At 45.2% G+C, this 18,548-nt stretch overlaps 1 protein-coding gene across 2 annotated transcripts in view; it reads right to left on the bottom strand.

The window, feature by feature from the left end:
* Window positions 1-9,174: 9,174 nt before the first annotated feature.
* PYROXD2 (pyridine nucleotide-disulphide oxidoreductase domain 2) overlaps window positions 9,175-18,548 on the bottom strand; it is a 115,576-nt gene continuing 106,202 nt past the window's right edge. For both annotated transcript variants that reach the window (XM_073681340.1, XM_073681339.1), the window contains one exon: window positions 9,175-9,323. In XM_073681340.1, coding sequence (XP_073537441.1) covers window positions 9,250-9,323 — 74 coding nt within the window. In that variant the 3' untranslated portion in view covers window positions 9,175-9,249. The remainder of the gene's footprint in view (window positions 9,324-18,548) is intronic.

The raw sequence follows: 18,548 nt of genomic DNA on the forward strand, positions 1-18,548 counted from the left end.
TGAGGGGTGCAGTTTTTAGAATGGTGTCACTTTTGGGTATTTTCTGTCATAAAGACCTCTCAAAGTGACTTCAAATGTGATGTGGTCCCTAAAAAAATGGTTTTGTAAATTTTGTTGGAAAAATGAGAAATCGCTGGTCAACTTTTAACCCTTATAGCTCCCTAACAAAAAAAAATTTTGGTTCCAAAATTGTGCTGATGTAAAGTAGACATGTGGGAAATGTTATTTATTAACTCTTTTGTGTGACATATCGCTCTGATTTCAGGGCTTAAAAATTCAAATTTTGAAAATTGCAAAATTTTCAAAATTTTCGCCAAATTTCCGTTTTTTTCACAAATAAACGCAAGTGATATCGAAGAAATTTTTCCACAATCATGAAGTACAATATGTCACGAAAAAACAATCTCAGAATCAGGGGGATCCGTTGAAGCGTTCGAGAGTAATTACCTCATAAAGTGACAGTGGTCAGAATTGTAAAAATTGGCCCGGTCATTAACGTGCAAACCACCCGCGGGGCTTAAGGGGTTAATTAGGTTACTCCTAGGCAGAGTACCTCTCTCAGGTGGACCTGCCAATCAATGTGTTACACCAGGCCTGCACAACATACGGCCCGTAGGCCACATGCGGCCCACTAAATGACATTGTGTTGCCCAAGGAGCTGTCTGGGAGATGCCACACCCTTCTCCCTATATCTCCCAGCGGAGCAGACATGTCGGGCACCAGTAAGCGCTCCATAGTGGAGCTGAAGATTAAATGTACTATTATTTTAGATGAGGGGGAGGGGAGGGTTTTGATACTAGGAAGATACATAATGGGAGACATAATGGGGCATTGAGGACATAATGACATAATGGCGAAAGGGGGGACATAGTGGGGCAAGGGGGGATATTATGGGGCAATTAGTGGGGGGTATTGTGAAAAGGGGGATAGTATAACAAGGGTCAGTGGGGTGTGGGGGACTTTATGCAAAGAGTCAGTGTGGAGGGATATGGAAAGGGGAAGTTTGGGGGATATTTTGGAAAGAGGCAGTGTGGGGGATATTATGGAGAGGGTAGGATGTGGGGGGAAATACCAGAGAAAGGCATTGTGGGGGGAATATTATTGAGAGGGCAAATTATAGAAAGGGGCAGTGAGTGGAAGGACATTATGGAGAGAGTCAGTGTCGGGTGAGATTATGGAGAAGGGCAGTGTGGGGAGATATTTTGGAGAGGGGCATTGTGTGGTGGACATTATGGAGAGGGGCTGGTGGGGGAATATTATGGAGAAGGGCAGTGTGGGGGAGACATTATGGAGAGAAGCAGTGTGGGGGGGACATTATGAAGAGGGGCTGTGTGGGGGGACATTATGGAGAGGGGCTGTGGGGGAAAATTACGGAGAGTGATAGTGAGGGGGGATATTATGGAGAGGTACAGTGTGTGGGGACATTACGGAGATAGTCAGTATGGGGAGTAAATTATGGAGGGTCAGTGTGAGGGATATTACAGACAGAGGCAGTGTGGGGAAAACATTAAGGAGATGGGCAGAGTGTGTGTGTGTGGGGGGGTGTTGTGCAGGAAGTACAGAGTCAATTTTTTATTCAGAGGTGCAGCATGGAAGAAATTCATATTTATGGAGCCGTATAATGATACTTTTATTTTTAAGGGCACCATATCAGGATGTGCTACTGAAGATAAAGAGGGAAGTCTGCAGATACGAGCTGTGGACATGAAATCTCATCATGGCGTCTGTGCTACGTGGAGACAAAAGGGATGGGAATGACTCCAATCAGAGAAGATGTCACCTATAAGGTACCTGGGTGTAAATGCTTACTTGTGGTACTGCCTGCGTCTCATCAGTACTGTGGTTTTTGTATGGTCTGCAGTCTGATGATGGCTGGTAACAACAACTCCCAGTATCTCCTCTGTACCATTGTTAAGGATCATGCAATACAATTATATATGGGTCTGACCTGACATTACAATTCATCGCTTTTATAAGCCTGGTGCTGTATACATGTATTGATTGTGGTTCTGGTGCTGCATTCATGTACTGATGGTGGTTCTGCCACTGTATTAATGTACTGACGGTGATTCTAGCACTGCATTCATGTACTGACTGGTTCTGGTGATGTAGTCATGTACTGGCTGTGTTGTCATGTACTGAGGGTGGTTCTGGTGTTGCATTCATGTACTGATAGTGGTTCTGGTGCTGCATTCATGTGCTGACAGTGGTTCTGATCTCGTACATATGCAGCAATCCATAACATGCTTCATGGCTATATTAAAACTTAAAAATCTTCAAAAATTAGAGATTTGGGATTATGAGGAAGATTTGGCTAGCTTCTGCTCCAAAAACTCAGTTTAAGTTGGTGTGTGTGTTCACACTGATTTTTTTGGAGCAAAAACTCTCCAAACACTCCTCAAATACTCAAAACTTGGTTCTGGTGATATATTAATGTACTGATGATGGGTCTAGTGATGTTTTCATGTAATACTACTTTAAAAATATTTGCAGCCCTTAGAACTGATTCAGTATGGCAATGTGGCCCTTGGACCAAAAAATGTTGTGTACTCCTGTGTTACACGATCAGCCACGCATGCTAATTATTAGCATGTAGCAATATGTTGACTTCTATATGGGAAAGGAATGGCCAGTCGGAGCCTTCCCTGGTGGTTTGTAATTCCAGATCCACAGCTATTGGCCAGATTTGCAAAAATGGTTTTGTCATGATGAGAATATCCCTTAACTGTTATATTTGGCATAGTGGAAACGTTTTGGTTTGCTCAGGCTCCATTACATAGGTACAATTGCAAACTCTGCATCGCCTTTAATTATGTCCCAAACCTCTACATCCATATTATTACATACAGATATGAGACCCTTGGTGTGACAGTGCACAGGGGGCTTTTAAGTGAAGAGCAAATACTGCTCTCAGACAAGCACACATTACTGGAGTATCCCAGCTCCACTATTTTCCATATCTGGAGATGAATAGGGCTGGTGATGTCATATCTACTGACCCAGGACAGGTGCGTGATTGTGCCCGCATCGCGGCAGTTAGTAGCCGTGACGCTCCTGCCCTGCTCTTCTCCAGATACAGAAATAAAGGAGCTGGAATAACCCTTTAAAATACAAATATGTGTTCAATTTTGGAGTGGTGTGAATAGCTTACAGTAAAGGTGTCATCAGAAAATAACCTAAAATAAGCTATTATTTATATCAGGTTTCTTAGTTTAATGTCTTTTTTTTACGTTATGATATATTTTTTTTAAATTCCTTATTAATATCTATGTTAAAATATAACTCAAATCGTGTAACTGTCACACAGGCCACTAAGCCTAATATGAGGCTTATGACTGATAACACGTCTATATACAGTAGATAAAACAGGATCAACCATTCACAATAGATGTCACAGCTCACCTCCTCCTCCTGTACAATGACTGATAACACCTCTACATACAGTAGAAAACACAGGATCCACCATTCACAATAGATGTCACAGCTCACCTCCTCCTCCTGTACAATGAGTGATAACACCTCTATATACAGTAGATTACACATGATCCACAATTCACAACAGGTGATGTCACAGCTCACCTCCTCCTTCTCCTGTACAATGACTGAAAACACCTCTATATACAGTAGATAACACAGGATCCACCATTCACAATAGGTGATGTCACAGCTCACCTCCTCCTCTCCCTGTACGATGACTGAAAACACCTCTATATACAGTAGATAACACAGGATCCACCATTCACAATAGGTGATGTCACAGCTCACCTCCTCCTCCTCCTGTACAATGACTGATAACACCTCTATATACAGTAGATAACAACACAGGATTCACCATTCACAATAGGTGATGTCACAGCTCACCTCCTCCTCCTGTACAATGACTGATAACACCTCTACATACAGTAGAAAACACAGTATCCACCATTCACAATAGATGTCACAGCTCACCTCCTCCTCCTGTACAATGAATGATGACACCTCTACATACAGTAGATAACACAGGATCCACCATTCACAATAGATGTCACAGCTCACTTCCTCCTCCTCCTCTTGTACAATGACTGATAACACCTCTATATACAGGAGATAACACAGGATTCACCATTCACAATAGATGTCACAGCTCACCTTCTCCCCCTCCCATTACAACTAAATTTACGCTAATCAGAACATGCTCATTACTCTAGTAATTATTACTCCAGATTTAGGTCTAGTGGCCAGTGTGAAAATTGCATTTTTTTTCTCTTAAGACAATTGTGATTTGAAAAAAAAAATACAATCTAAAAAAGATGGATCAAGAAAACCAATTCATAATGATGTTCTAGATTAAATGAATGCAGTTTAATACTGAGACATGTTCAGTTTCCTTTTAATGAATACATTTATTGGATCTATAGGTTGGAGGTACCAGGCGCTGATCCTCACGTACATGGGCTGGTATGTGCAGCTATTTTGTATCATACACTGCTGACACAAGCATTTTTACATGTATCAAATAACACGATACAAATAGCAAACGTGCTGTAAACTTCAGCCACGATGCTCCATCCCCGGAGCTCAGGTCCGGCTCCTATGGGAGACCATACATTGGATTTTTGTAATTGAGACTTTATTTCATTAAAAACTTTCCATCTTCTGAATATGTCATCAGTCTGGGCTTTAATCATCGCCTTCAAGAAAGTCAGTGCTAAAAATAAGTGTCCCGTGCACCTAGAACTGGGCTTAAATGGAAGACAATTAGAAAGAAGTCATTAGAATCCGAGACCGCTAATGAGGGGACGGAAGTGGAAGAAGTCCTAGGATTGCTGTACAAACCACATTGAAGAGGATCTGTCACTAGCAATGAGCGAATCATTTCACGTTGCATAAGATTCGCCTTGAAATTTTTATTTTTAAAGTTTGGATTTGCTCAAATTGGTTATTCACCGGGGGCTGGAAAATCGCCAACATTATGCTGGATTATAAAGGGGTTAAAAAAATCTGCTCTCCTCTGATTGGCTCTTCTGTCTTTCGTTCACTAGAACCCCACGTCATCACGTGCAACATGCGCCATGTTACATCGAGTCACCTAGTAAAGAAAAGACCCTGCTAGAAATGGCCAGTGGTCCGGAAGAGAAAAGCTGATCAGGGGACCAGGGACGGCTAAAAATAAAGGTGATCAAAACAGGTTTTTTTTTTTTTTGAATCCCATCTAGATTCCACAGTACAAACTACACACATTATATAGATGTCCTAGACCTGATGAGGCTGGTGTACTTTGCAAATCCATATAATTATGTAGAATCCTTTTTAAAGTTTCCCTTCTTGATATGATCTCTGAGCTAAGACTAAACTCGGAACATGCTCATATTAATATTAGGATTATACAGCCATTCTGACATGAATTTTCAAAGTAATCAAACCTGCCTCATCAGGTGTAATATCTGTTTAATTATGAATGTAGTTTATATTGTGATAAATATAATAATACAAATATTCATATACAGTGAAAAATTAATTTTCAAAACGGTTTAAAAAAATTAATGAAAATGACAACGATTTGGTAAAGGAAGCTGAGGACAACATTTTATTAAGACACAATATTACAAAATTACCTGATCATCATCTCTCACTGGTGATTCGGTTTTTCAGTTTCTAATCATTCTACGATTCCCATAATGGAAATTTCCCCCTTCATTGACTTTTTGGGGGGGATTGCTTTTGTGTAAAAATTGACTTGTGCTTCTACACTGCGCAGTAGACAATTTGAAGAAGCAGAGCTGCAGTGTTAAGCATAGCGGTGACAGAATATAAACAGGCTTAACTTTTGATATAATCAGAAAGACTACACTGAGCAACCAAACTGAACAAGAGTCCCTGATCACTGCTGTGTCCTAATGAAGCAGGACTAAAAGAAGGATGGAGCCTGGCACTACTTGGTGGTGGCTTTACTGTGCATACAATTTTCTAGACTGCTCTTTCTCTTTAATCATTCTACAAGGAAAACATTTTTCTATACTTATTATTTTTTAAGTTTTACCAAAAGATATCACAATTTAATTTAAAAGGGTACCCATAGTGTCCCCAAATCATAGGAGGTTTCCCTGCTTGAACTCCCACCTGTCAGCTGTAATCTATGGGAGCTGCAAGTATTTGTATTAATGGTTACTTTTAGTTAATAAAATTGCTTTTTATTCTGCAATTTTCATTCCTTCATACATTTTTAGACTTTCTAATATCCAGTTTGCAGCCTGATGCAAGTGTTAGATTTTTCTCTTGTGGGAGTGTCCCTCCCAGTAATATAGGTTGGACGTGAGCTCTGTCTGTATCCAGGGTGCTACTGTCTTCACTTGCTTTCATTTTTACTTTTGGCCAAAATAGGCAAGTTCACAACCCAAGTCAAAATATCATTCAATGTATTTTATACATCACTTTTAATCTTTTTACTGCACATTTTTATGCAGGATGCAGCCAGGCCCTTTAGTGTTGGTTGGGTGAATTGGGGCGCCTGTCCCTGTAGGTTGCACTTATGTGGTGCTGGGCCTGATCTAATAGTATGGGCATCATCAATAGGCTGTAAGCCAGACACTGTGCATCACACCTATCTGTGTGACTGGCGCCCCATACAAGCCCCATTCTTTGTGCATTGTTAATACTCGGAGACCACCCCCTCCAGGAATTGGTAGGTTTCTGAGTGGTTGGTCAATCAGTATTTTGTCCCTGCCTTTATTATGGGGGTCTGCTGCATCCTGCTAGTGCATTTATAATCTGACCTGATGTTGGTAAGGCTGTTTCTTTTTCTGTGATCTTTTTAGATTTCCAGGAGGAATAACAGAGGAACAACACAACGCAGAGTTTTCTCTTTCTGGCATTTCCCATTATACATGGAACTCAATCAGGGGCAGACACAGACTGTAGTGGGCCCCTGTACAAGAATTTTTTGGGGCCCCCCCCTGCCCTTCATAGGGGGCATGAAGGCCCCCACCCCCTGTGCATCTCACATCCCCCCGTGCATCTCTGATTCCCCCCACTCCTAGTTAATTAATTGTATTTAAAAAAAATAAAACCTGTTATACTTACCCCCAGGGCCGGCTCCAGGTTTTTGTGGGCCCTGGGTGACAGAGTTTCAGTGGCCCCCTTTAACACATACCACGATTCATGATGCACAGATACCACAGAGAAATATATATATATATAGCACAAGGCCAAGGATTTCACTTACTACATTACATGAGCGATATCCTCAGCGCACAGTGCAGACCGGACAGTATAGTCCTCCATACAGTATTATGGGCACCATATAATGCTCCATACAGGATACTGACCCCCTTATAATGCTCCATACAGGATACTGGTCCCCATATAATGCTCCATACAGGATACTGGTCCCCATATAACGCTCCATACAGGATACTGGTCCCCATATAACACTGCATACAGAATACTGGCCCCCATATAATGCTCCATACAGAATACTGTCCCCCATATAACGCTCCATACAGAATACTGACCCCCATATAACGCTCCATACAGAATATTGGCCCCCATATAACGCTCCATGCAGGCTGTTCCCCCCCTTATAATGCCCCATTACACGAGCGATATCTATTGTAAATTCTACAATAGCTCAGAAACCGGCGAATCCCCACAGCGCACAGTGCAGACCAGACAGTATAGTCCTCCATACAGTATTATGGGCACCATATAATGCTCCATACAGGATACTGACCCCCTTATAATGCTCCATACAGGATATTGGTCCCCATATAATGCTCCATACAGGATACTAGTCCCCATATAACGCTCCATACAGGATACTGTCCCCCATATAAGACTACATACAGAATATTGGCCCCCATGTAACGCTCCATGCAGGCTGTTCCCCCCTTATAATGCCCCATGCAGGATGACACCCCACTTTTAATGCCCTATGCAGGATGTCACCTCTACCCCCCATAAAATGCCCCATGCAGGATGTCACCTCCCCCCCATATAATACCCCTTTCAGGATGTCACTTCCCCCCTTTTCAATGCCCCATGCAGTATGTCAGACTACCCCCTCCCTTATAATGCCCCATGCAAGAGGTCACACCCCCCCTCCTTATAATGCCCCATGCAGTATGTCACACACCCACCCTCCTTATAATGCCCCATGCAGGATGTCAATTCTCCCCTCTCCCTCTTATAATGCCCCATGCAGGATGTCACTTCCCCCCTTCCCCTCTTATAATGCCCCATGCAGGGTGTCACACTCCCCCCCACCCCCATATAATGCCCCATGCAGGATGTCAATTCCCCCCTCCCCCTTATAAAGCCCCATGCAGGATGTCAATTCCCCCCTCCCCCTCTTATAATGCCCCATGCAGGATGTCACACCCCCTCCCTTATAATGCCCCATGCAGGACGTCACTTTCCCCCCTTCCCCTCTTATAATGCCCCATGCAGTATGTCACCCCCCCATATAATGCCCCATGCAGGATGTCACGCCCACTCTCACCCCAGCATATAATGCCCCATGCCCCCATACATAAAAAAAAAATCAAATGCTCACCTCACTTCTCACCTGATGCTGATCCGGACTCCACAGCATTGCCCACGTCTTCGCGCTGTGACAGCTCAGGAGAGAGCGCGCGCGCTGTAAACATATCACCGCGCCCTCTGACCTGAGACGTCACAGTCAGAGGACGCGGAAGACGCTGCGGAGGCACGGGGAGGGGTAAGTATTGTGCCGGCGCCGTCACATGACCGGAGATGTCCCTGCGCTCAGCATGGGGCCGGGGGCCCATGCTGAGCGCAGGGACATCTCCGGTCATGTGACGGCGGGGGGTCCTGCGGGGGGGGGCCCCATGAGGAGAAGCACAAGAGGGGGGCCCCAACGGGGCTCCGAGGGGGCCCCGACAGCCCGGGCCCCATGCTGGAGTCAGGGCAGTCATGCCCTGATGGCGGCTCTGCTGGAGGCTGGAGGGGCCCCCTCTCCCTCGGGGGCCCCCGTTCAATGAACCGGCTGCACGGGCGGTAGGTCCGCCCCTGAACTCAATTCAGGGAATGATCTGAGTGTAACAGCTTGTCAAAAAAAGTTTGTTTTTTACCATAAAGCCTGTTTGACATCCACAGTAGACTTGAAGTTACAGGACCCAATGCGAAATCTGTTTATCTGTGTTAGTTTGTTTTGCAGGTAAGTAAAAGGGCACAGTGTGAAAAATGGTAAAATTCACTTTATTTTTCAATGTAACACAGGAGAATAGGACAAGAAAGGAGATTTCTGGAATATTAAGCCCGAACCTTGAAGTCTTGTAAAGCCGCCAAAGCTGCATTTCTTCCTGATGCCCCCATAACACCTCCACCTGAAACAGAGCGAATCATGTATCAGTGTCAGCTAACAATCACTGTGACGGGCGGATCGGCATTATTTACTACACATTTCCCCACCATCGGCTGGTCTGTCTGCTTCCAGTCATTGGCAATCAAAAGGGAGTGAATGTTGGCTGAATTTATACCAAACTTGCAATATACTGTAAAGCAATATAATGCCAATAATTTAATAAGATTTGACCCTACAATACAGAACGTTGGGAGATTTCAGCTCTGAAGTCTACAGACTAGTGAGTACAGCATTAAAGTGCAGACTGTAACTCAGGATCAGCACAACAATAGTAAAGTATTTACAAAGTAACTTTTATCAAACATTTCTATGCAAAATTCGTAAAATGGTGTTCAAAAGTGGACATATCCCTTAAAGGGGTTGTCCGGTCAAAAGTGATAAGTCTGCAGTTACTTTGTGTGACTGTTGACTTATGAATCCTCCCAGCGCACACACTGTGCGCTGCAGGGATTCGCCGGTACGAGACCCGGGACCGGAGGCTATTTATACGTTATACATACCCCCGGCCAGTGGGCACGGCCTCGCTCCATACACAGACCCCCACAAAAGTACTTAACGAGTACTTTGACATGTTAAGCATTAGTTACACATTTAGTTACACTGCTACATACTATGCTGACATATCCACTTTAATATGTCATATAAAGTTTGTCCCAGATTGTGTATAAGTAGGGAATATGGAATATGTTGTGACAGCAGCAGACATTGACATCGAAGGACCCCTGTGCAGGACATGTGTCTGGGCCTCTCTTCCTTGTGTCACACCAGCGCAGAGACACAAGGATGCACATAATGTTAATAGACTATACACACATTTACACTAGTGATGAGTGAGCACTAAAATGCTCGGGTACTCATGGCTTGGGTTGAGCAAATTGGAATACTCAGGTGCTCGACCCGAGCAACGAGCCCAACGTAAGTCTATGGAAAACTCGAGCATTTTTCAGGCGGCTCACCCCGGCGGTCTGCAGAAGGCATAAAAATTGCCCAAATTGATGGGACCAGTGCTCAAATGACATGGTACCAGCATGGGGAAGACCCCTGGAAGCATTTCTGACTCTCAGGTCACTGCTGTCAACAACGTTGTCAGAGTATTACGCCACTTTTACGGACTCACAATAAAACATACAAAAACTAAACCAAAATGGATTTTCCTGGGAAATATGTTAAGGAACATCCTTTCCAAGGTAATGACTTGTATATAAGGCAAAATAAATAACCAAAAACAAAAATACTCCTCCACACCTTGGGCTATGTTCACACGTAGCGTTTTTGATGTGTTTTTGCACTTTTGCATTGCTTTCAACCAAGACAAATGCATTCACTAGGAAATGTCATTTTAACATTTTACAACCTTATCTGGCCATGTGGTGTGTGACACATCATCAGACACATGCATACAGTGCTGAAAAGACATGGGAACAGCATGGGGAAGACCTCTGGAAGAATCTCTGACTCACAGGTCACTGCCTAAAAGTGTGCCCATCATAAGTGATCCTTGGCGCATGCGAAGATGCCTCCCACCATGCACCTGTCGTTGCAGACTTGCAACAATCACCGTCCATATCCTTGTCCCAGTGCAGCGTTCAGTTGTCCCTACCCCATTCCTTGGAATGCAAGCGCAAGTACGCAGCCAGCCACCCACCCACAGGCTGCAATACTATACTGCCAAATTTTTGACAGCTGCTAGCACTTGAAATGTGGCCTTTTAGGCTCGTGGAGGCGGAAGCTGTCTACAATCTTATGGCGGCGGCGACCGGGTATCCATACTCGGTCCCCAGCCGCCACTATTTCTCCCGATGTCGTCTCTGCCTTCCACAAGTAAGGGTCCCACAACATTACCCATGCCCTCCCCAGTGCACTTACTGGGAAGGACCGCCTAACCACAAACACATGGACAGGTGAATGTGGCCAGGAACGGTACGGAGCCAGTCCACAGCTTCTTTTGCTGAGTTGTATTTCACCACAGCCATATTCTTTAGCTTGGTGAAAGGACTTGGGAAACCATATCTACCCAGCTGTCATTTCTCCCAGAAAGTCTTCTAAAGATGCTTTCACTTGAAATGTGGTCTTTTAGGCTCGTGGAGGCGGAGGCTTTTCATAACCTCATGCCGGCGGCAGCCGGGTGTCCATACTCGGTCCCCAGCCGCCACTATTTCTTCCGGTTTCGTCTCCACCTTCCACAAGCACAACATTACCCGTGCCCTCCCCAGTGCATTTAATGGGAAGAAGGTAAAATCCGGTGCCACATGCGATAAATCCTTTTATTCCAAAATTAAAAATCACAACATGTCCCTAGGAGGGGAACAACTGGACGCGTTTCAAGGACACAGCCCCTTAATCGTCAGTATACAAATGAATTAAAAAACAACACATTTATAATAAAAACTGTGACCACCTCTAAACATGTATGATAGATTAGTATACAAATTAGGATATTAACTCCTACTTAGACAAAGATTTGCGTGCAACGAATTCACATAGAATATTCAGATATAAACTTAGGGAAATTTTTTTTTTTTTTTAAATGTAATAGATTTGCCATATAAATGCACAGAAACAGAACATGCATATAATATTATAAATGCAAGCATATACCGTATGTATAATTTAATAGAAAACATTAGATCTGATCTATAATTCATACCTTGCGGTATCCATGCATTTAATCTCAATATCCATAATTTTTCTTTGTTATGGAGCATTTTTTCCCAATTACCGCCATGATGGGGACGTGGTACTCTCTCTATGCCTCTAATATTTAATGTGCTTATATTGCCCGCATGTACCTCCCTGAAATGTTTGGAAAGACCTGATAACCTGATGGATTTTGAGGCAGGATTCGCTCCTGTAATATGTTCTGATATTCTTGCTTTAAGGGCTCCGATAGTACGGCCTATATAATATTTTGAACAGCTGGCACAAGTTGCCATATAGACAACATGGGAGGTGTTACAATTTATATAAGACTCTATGTCATATTTTGTACCTGTATGTAAATCAGAAAAACTTGAACCCATAGCGACATACTTGCACATACAGCATCTAATTTCACCACACTTATACATACCATACGCATTTAATTTCATGAATACAGAGTTGGACAATGGCCTGATCTGCAATGCTGTTTGAGAAATAACATGCATAAGCACGTCCGATCCACATTAAAAAAAGCAGCCATAGAGTGTCCGGGAACCTTCCCCCACACTTTTCTTAGCCAGGGCTGCTTTTCGGCAGGGTTGGACGGGCCCACCAGAGAATCCTCTGGTGTGCCTTGGCTTCTACATCAGGAGAGTTCATGATAGCGCTAACTTTTCAGCTGCTATGGGGCTCTTGAGCGGAGGAGAAAGGTTAGCCCTCAGAATCAAATCCTCTGGTGGGCACAATGTTTTTCAATCTGAAACAGCTTCTCAGTGGGAGTTGTATTTCACCACAGCGATATTCTTTAGCTCGGTGAAAGGACTGACATAGAGGGAAACTGTATCTACTCCGGCTGTCATTTCTCCGTCACCAGGTTCAGCCCATAGTCACACACGACCATGCCTGGCTGTATGCATGCTATCTTCAGCACAGCCTGTTGCCGCTTGGCCAAGGCAGTGCTGCAGTGCTTTCAGCTTGTGACTGATGTGGTCATTTCGGAAATAGAGCAGGAGGTGCATGAGCTGAACAATGTGATTACATTGAGATTACATTGGCGACTCTGTTTTTTAGGCTAAAGAAAGATCCTACTGTTTTGTTTTGTTTTTACGTTATTTTTTAAGACAAATGCATTCACCGGGAAATGTCATTTTAACATTTTACATTTTACAACCTTATCTGGCAATGTGGTGTGTGACACATCATCAGACACATCCTGTTTCATTTATGATGGAGGGACTCTGAAAGTCACAAAGCCTATTTTTATAGGGCCATCAGGCGGCCCTTACTATTCTTAAAAGGCCCTCGCTATTGTTAGAGAACCAACAGCCGGCTATGCTTTGTTGTTCCCATTATTAAAGAGTGGGTCTCCTATACTGTTATTCCATATGCAGTGACTGCAAGGGCTGTCAAAAATTCGCATGCAACCCAATACCCCTTTGAAGAGACATAGAGGAGGGTCTCAGTAAAAAAAAGTTCCGATTATAAAGGAGCGGGTCTCCTATAGTGGTAATGCCCATGCTGTGACTGCAAGGGCTGCCAAAATTTGGGAAAACCCCACTAACAATTTAAAGACACATAGAGCAGGGCCACAGTAACGAGTACGACATGTTCCCATTAGAAAGGAGAGAGTCTGCTATACAGTTATAGGGTATGCAGTGAGTCCAACGGCTGACCAAATTTAGGAAAAACCCCACTAAGAATTTAAAGACACATAGAGCAGGGCCACAGTGACAAGTATGACATGTTCCCATTAGAAAGGAGAGGGTCTGCTATACAGTTATAGGGTATGCAGTGAGTCCAACGGCTGACCAAATTTAGGAAAAACCCCACTAAGAATTTAAAGACACACAGAGCAGGGCCACAGTAATGACAAATTCCCATTAGAAAGGAGAGGGTCTCCCATAGTGTTGGCCTATGCAGTGAATGCAAGGGCTGCCAAAAATTGGGAGGCACTCCAATGCTCCTTGGAAGAGGGCATACTGTATAAAAAATTTTTTTAAAGGAGCATCATAAGCACACTTTAAAAAAATGATGTGGGTGTTGCATCATGGACCACAGTCACCCTGGTGATATGGTGGTGGAGGATGAGGATGAGGAGAAGGAGGAGGACAAGAGCAAATAGCCAAAATCAGGAAGCGAATACCCATGTGTAGGTGTGAAGAGGTGCATGGGAATACACCTCCCAAAAAAAGACACTGGATTTGAGTTTATGTTACACTGCTATCATTCGGTGGTGTTGAGAAGTCTGGCCCAATCCAGCCCTTGTTCATTTTTATAAGAGTCAGCCTGTCAGCATTTTCAGTTAACAGGCGGATGCGCTTATCAGTTATAATTCCACCAGCGGCACTAAAAACCCGCTCTGATAAAACGCTAGCGGCAGGGCAGCCCAGGACCTCCAAGGCATAGAGAGCCAGTTCATTCCACATATCCAGCTTGGATACACTGTAATTATAAGGCACAGAGGAATCACAGAGGACGTTGGTACGGTCGGCAAGGTACTCTCTCAGCATCTTCCCAAACTTTGCACTCCTTGTGAGAGTACCCCACACCTCAGGGCCTGTGCGATGGGAGGGTCTGAGAAAACTCTCCCAGAACTTTGACAATGTTCCCCTGCCTCTGCTGGATTGCATTTGTGTCTCTCTCGCCTGTACTCCTTGGTTGTCCAACGAACTGTGACCTCTGCTGCCACCGTTTTCAGATGGGAATTTTTTTAATAGTTCCGCAACAAGGGCCTCCTGGTACTGCCCCATTTTTGTAGACCTGTCCGCCTCAGGAATAAGAGATATAAAGTTCTCCTTGTAGCGTGGGTCTAGAAGTCTCACAAACCAGTAATGACTGTCACCCAAAATTTTGAGAACGCGAGGGTCATGGGAAAGGCAGCGTAACATAACCTGAGAAATGCGCGCTACACTGCTAACTGGCAAGACTTCCGTGTCCTCACCAAGAGGATGACTGACCATGCTCTTCTCCTCCTCCTCTCTGTCCTCTGGCCATCCATGCTGAACAGACGGTATGACAGTTGTGCAGGTAGTACCGTCCATAGCGCATGAAACTAGCTCATGTTCTTCCTCCTCCTCCTCTTCCTCATTGTCACCCAATCCACGTTGGGATGAGATGAGGCTGGGCTATGAGGAATCACCCTGTATGGTTCATTGCTCCATCTCATTGTGCTCTGCCTGCAATGTGTCCTCTTTGATTGTGAGCAGAGAGCGTTTCAGAAGACAGAGAAGCGGGATGGTGACGCTAATTATGGCGTCATTGCCGCTCACCATGTTGGTGGAGTCCTCAAAGTTTTGGAGGATGGTACATATGTCTGACATCCATGTCCACTCCTGAGGTCTTATGTGTGGAGTCTGAACTGAATACCGACAGCCTTGTTGATGCTGGTACTCAACAACTGCCCTCTTCTGCTCACAAATCCTTCCCAACATCTGCAGTGTAGAGTTCCAATGCGTGGGGACATCATATACCAGTCTGTGATCCGGAAGCTGCAAACGCTACTGAAACAAAGCAAGGGCGGCGGAAGTTGTAGGTGACTTTCTAAAATGGGCACACAGGTAGCGTACTTTAACAAGCAGATCCGGCAGCTCCAGGTAGGATTTAAGAAACCGCTGAACCACGAGGTTAAGCACATGGGCCAGGCATGGTAAGTGTGTGAGCTCGCCTCACCTCAGAGCCGCCACCAGGTTCCGGCCATTGTCACACATGACCATGCCTGGCTGTAGGTTCAGCGATGTGAGCCACAGATCTGCCTGCTCTTTCAGAGCTGTCCACAACTCTTCAGCATTGTGCGGTTTGTCACCTAAGCTTATTAGCTTCAGCACAGCCTGTTGCCGTTTGGCCGAGGCAGTGCTGCAGTGCTTCCAGCTCATGACTGATGTGGTCATTTCGGAGATGGAGGCTGAAGAGGAGGAGGAGGCTGAGGAGGATGAGGTGCAGGAGCTGTAGACTGTGGGGGCAATCCTTGGCGTCGGGAGGACGTGTTCCGTCCCAAGGTCCGACTGGGTCCCGGCTTCCACTATGTTAACCCAGTGTGTCGTCAGCGAGATGTACCATCCCTGCCCACAAGCACTTGTCCACGTGTGCATGGTTAGGTGGACTTTCCCGGTAACTGCGTTGTTGAGGGCACGGCTAATGCTTTGGGACACGTGCTTGTGTAATGCAGGGACGGCACACCGGGAGAAATAGTGGCGGCTGGGGACCGAGTACCGAGTAACGGCCACTGCCATCAGGTTGCGGAATGCTTCCTTCTCCATGAGCCTAAAAGGCAACATGTCTAGCGCAAGCAGTCGCGAAATGTGGGAATTTAGTAGTGTGGCCTGTGGGGCATTGGCTGCATATTTGCGCTTGCATTCCAAGGACTGGGTTATGGACAACTGAACGCTGCGCTGGGACAAGGACGTGGATGTGCTTCCTGATGCTGCTACTTGAGAGTGTGCAATGACAGGTGAAGGAGGCATCTTCACATGCACCATGGAGAGGGGATTGGCTTGCATGCACAGAAGCGGCAGAAGCAGTGGTGCCACCTGCAGACACTGTTCCTGGACCCTGGGGTTCGGCCCACAAAGTCGGGTGCTTTGCTGCCATGTTCCTGATCATGCTGGTGCTGGTCAAGCTGGTCGTTTTGCCATCCCGGCTGATGCTGACCTGGCAGGTGGTGCAAATGGCCTTTTTGGGGTTATCGGCAGAGTGTTTACAAAACCAGACTCAGGAAGACCTAACAGTTGTACTGGCAACTTCCTTCGTGTTGGTGTTACGGGGAACGGTTGCCTGCCTTCTGTCTGCGGCCACCACACTGCTTCTTCCTGCCTGTTGGGGTGCTCTGCCTCCCTCCCCCTGTGTTCTGCTGTCCTCGCTCTGCATGTCCTCCTGCCAGGTTGGGTCAGTTACTATATCATCCACCACCTCGTCTTCCACTTCCGCACTCTGGTCCTCCTCCTGACTTTCTGGCAATTGTGCCTTATCAACGTCCACCTCTTGTGACACTTTCCCAACATCGCCTTCGTGTGACCGTGGCTGCTCAAATATTTGGGCATCGCTACATGCAATCTCCTCTTGCCCCGCTTCAAATGGACCGGGCGAGAGGCCCGAATCTATAAATGGAAAAGTGAACAGCTCTTCAGAGTGTCCAAGTGTGGGATCAGTTGTCTCTGGGCACTCGGCATGGTGGGAGGCAGGAGGTTCAGGGTGAGGAATATTCGGTCCAGACTCACAGCTACTGAGACTTGACCGTGTGGAAGACAAGGTGGTGGTGGTGGTGGCTAAGTGACTGGAAGCATTATCCGCTATCCAACCAATAACCTTTTCACACTGCTCTGTGTTCAATAGTGGTGTTCTGCGATCCCCTATTAATTGGGACAGGAAGGTCGAGCGAGAAGATGTGGATGTTTGTTGTGGCACAAATTCAGCTTGCCCACGACCTCGGCCTCTGCATGCACCATCACCATCACGTCCAGTTCCCCGTCCCTTGCCATGTGCCTTGCCCATTTTAAATGGAGGACAATATCTTCCACGCTCACTACAAATGACTGAATTTGGCGCGAACTTATATGTGCTCCGTGTAACGCACAAACCACAGTTTTCAATATCTGGCCTGTAGGTAACTATTTTGAACAGCAAACTGGTGTCAATTGCTCCACTGACACACTGAAACAAATTTTTAATGGAGGTCAGAAATGGCAGTATTTTCTGAAAACGTATATGTGATCCGTGTGACGGAGAAAACACAGTTTTAAATACCTGGCCTGTAGGTAACTATTTTGAACAGCAAACTGGTGTCAATTGCTTCACTGACACACTGAAATTTTTTTTAATGGAGGCCAATATTTTCAGCGCAATTATATGTGATCCATGTGACGGACAAACCACAGTTTTAAATAGCTGGATTTTTATCGCTGTAATATGGAAAGGACCTGGCTGTATTCTGTAGTGCCAACAAGCAAATGGCGCAGAAAAACTGTGTTCTCTGGATTGCTTTTTAAGCAAATAATGAGGATTAAGATCCCAAAAAAAAATATTCCTGGCCCCTGAGACCTGGGCCTATTTCTAGAAATATCTAACAGCAGCAGCAGACAAAACTGGAATGGAGCCTCTTGTGCTACATGCACTGCAGTCTGCTATATACACTGCCTGCCTGCCTATATACACTGCCTGCCTGATATCTCTGCAGATGGATTAGTCCTTAGAAGTTCAGGTTGTTGAGATGGATATGTGTCTCTAATATAGTTTGGTACACCTACACTAACTAGAAACAACCAAATCTCTCCCTGACGCAGCAGCACCTCTCCCTACACTGTCTGAATCCGGAGTGACTGTGACGAGCATGGCGGCGCCAGATCTGATATAGTCCTGATGGCGCTGTGCGGCCAGCCAATCACGGTAATGCTACAACCAACATGGCTGTGGCATTACAATGAGTGGCAGGCAATCCCTGCAAGTTCATTGGCTCTCTAAAGAGCGCTAAACATGCAGGGAGGAGACCCGTTCTCCCGCTGAGCAACCCCGGAAATACTCGGGGAGCGCTGAGCATGTCGAGCAGTGAGATGAT

This window comes from Phyllobates terribilis, unplaced genomic scaffold (assembly GCF_046119375.1).
Source record: "Phyllobates terribilis strain yellow unplaced genomic scaffold, ASM4611937v1 Scaffold_5__5_contigs__length_657084704, whole genome shotgun sequence".
NCBI lineage: Eukaryota > Metazoa > Chordata > Amphibia > Anura > Dendrobatidae > Phyllobates > Phyllobates terribilis.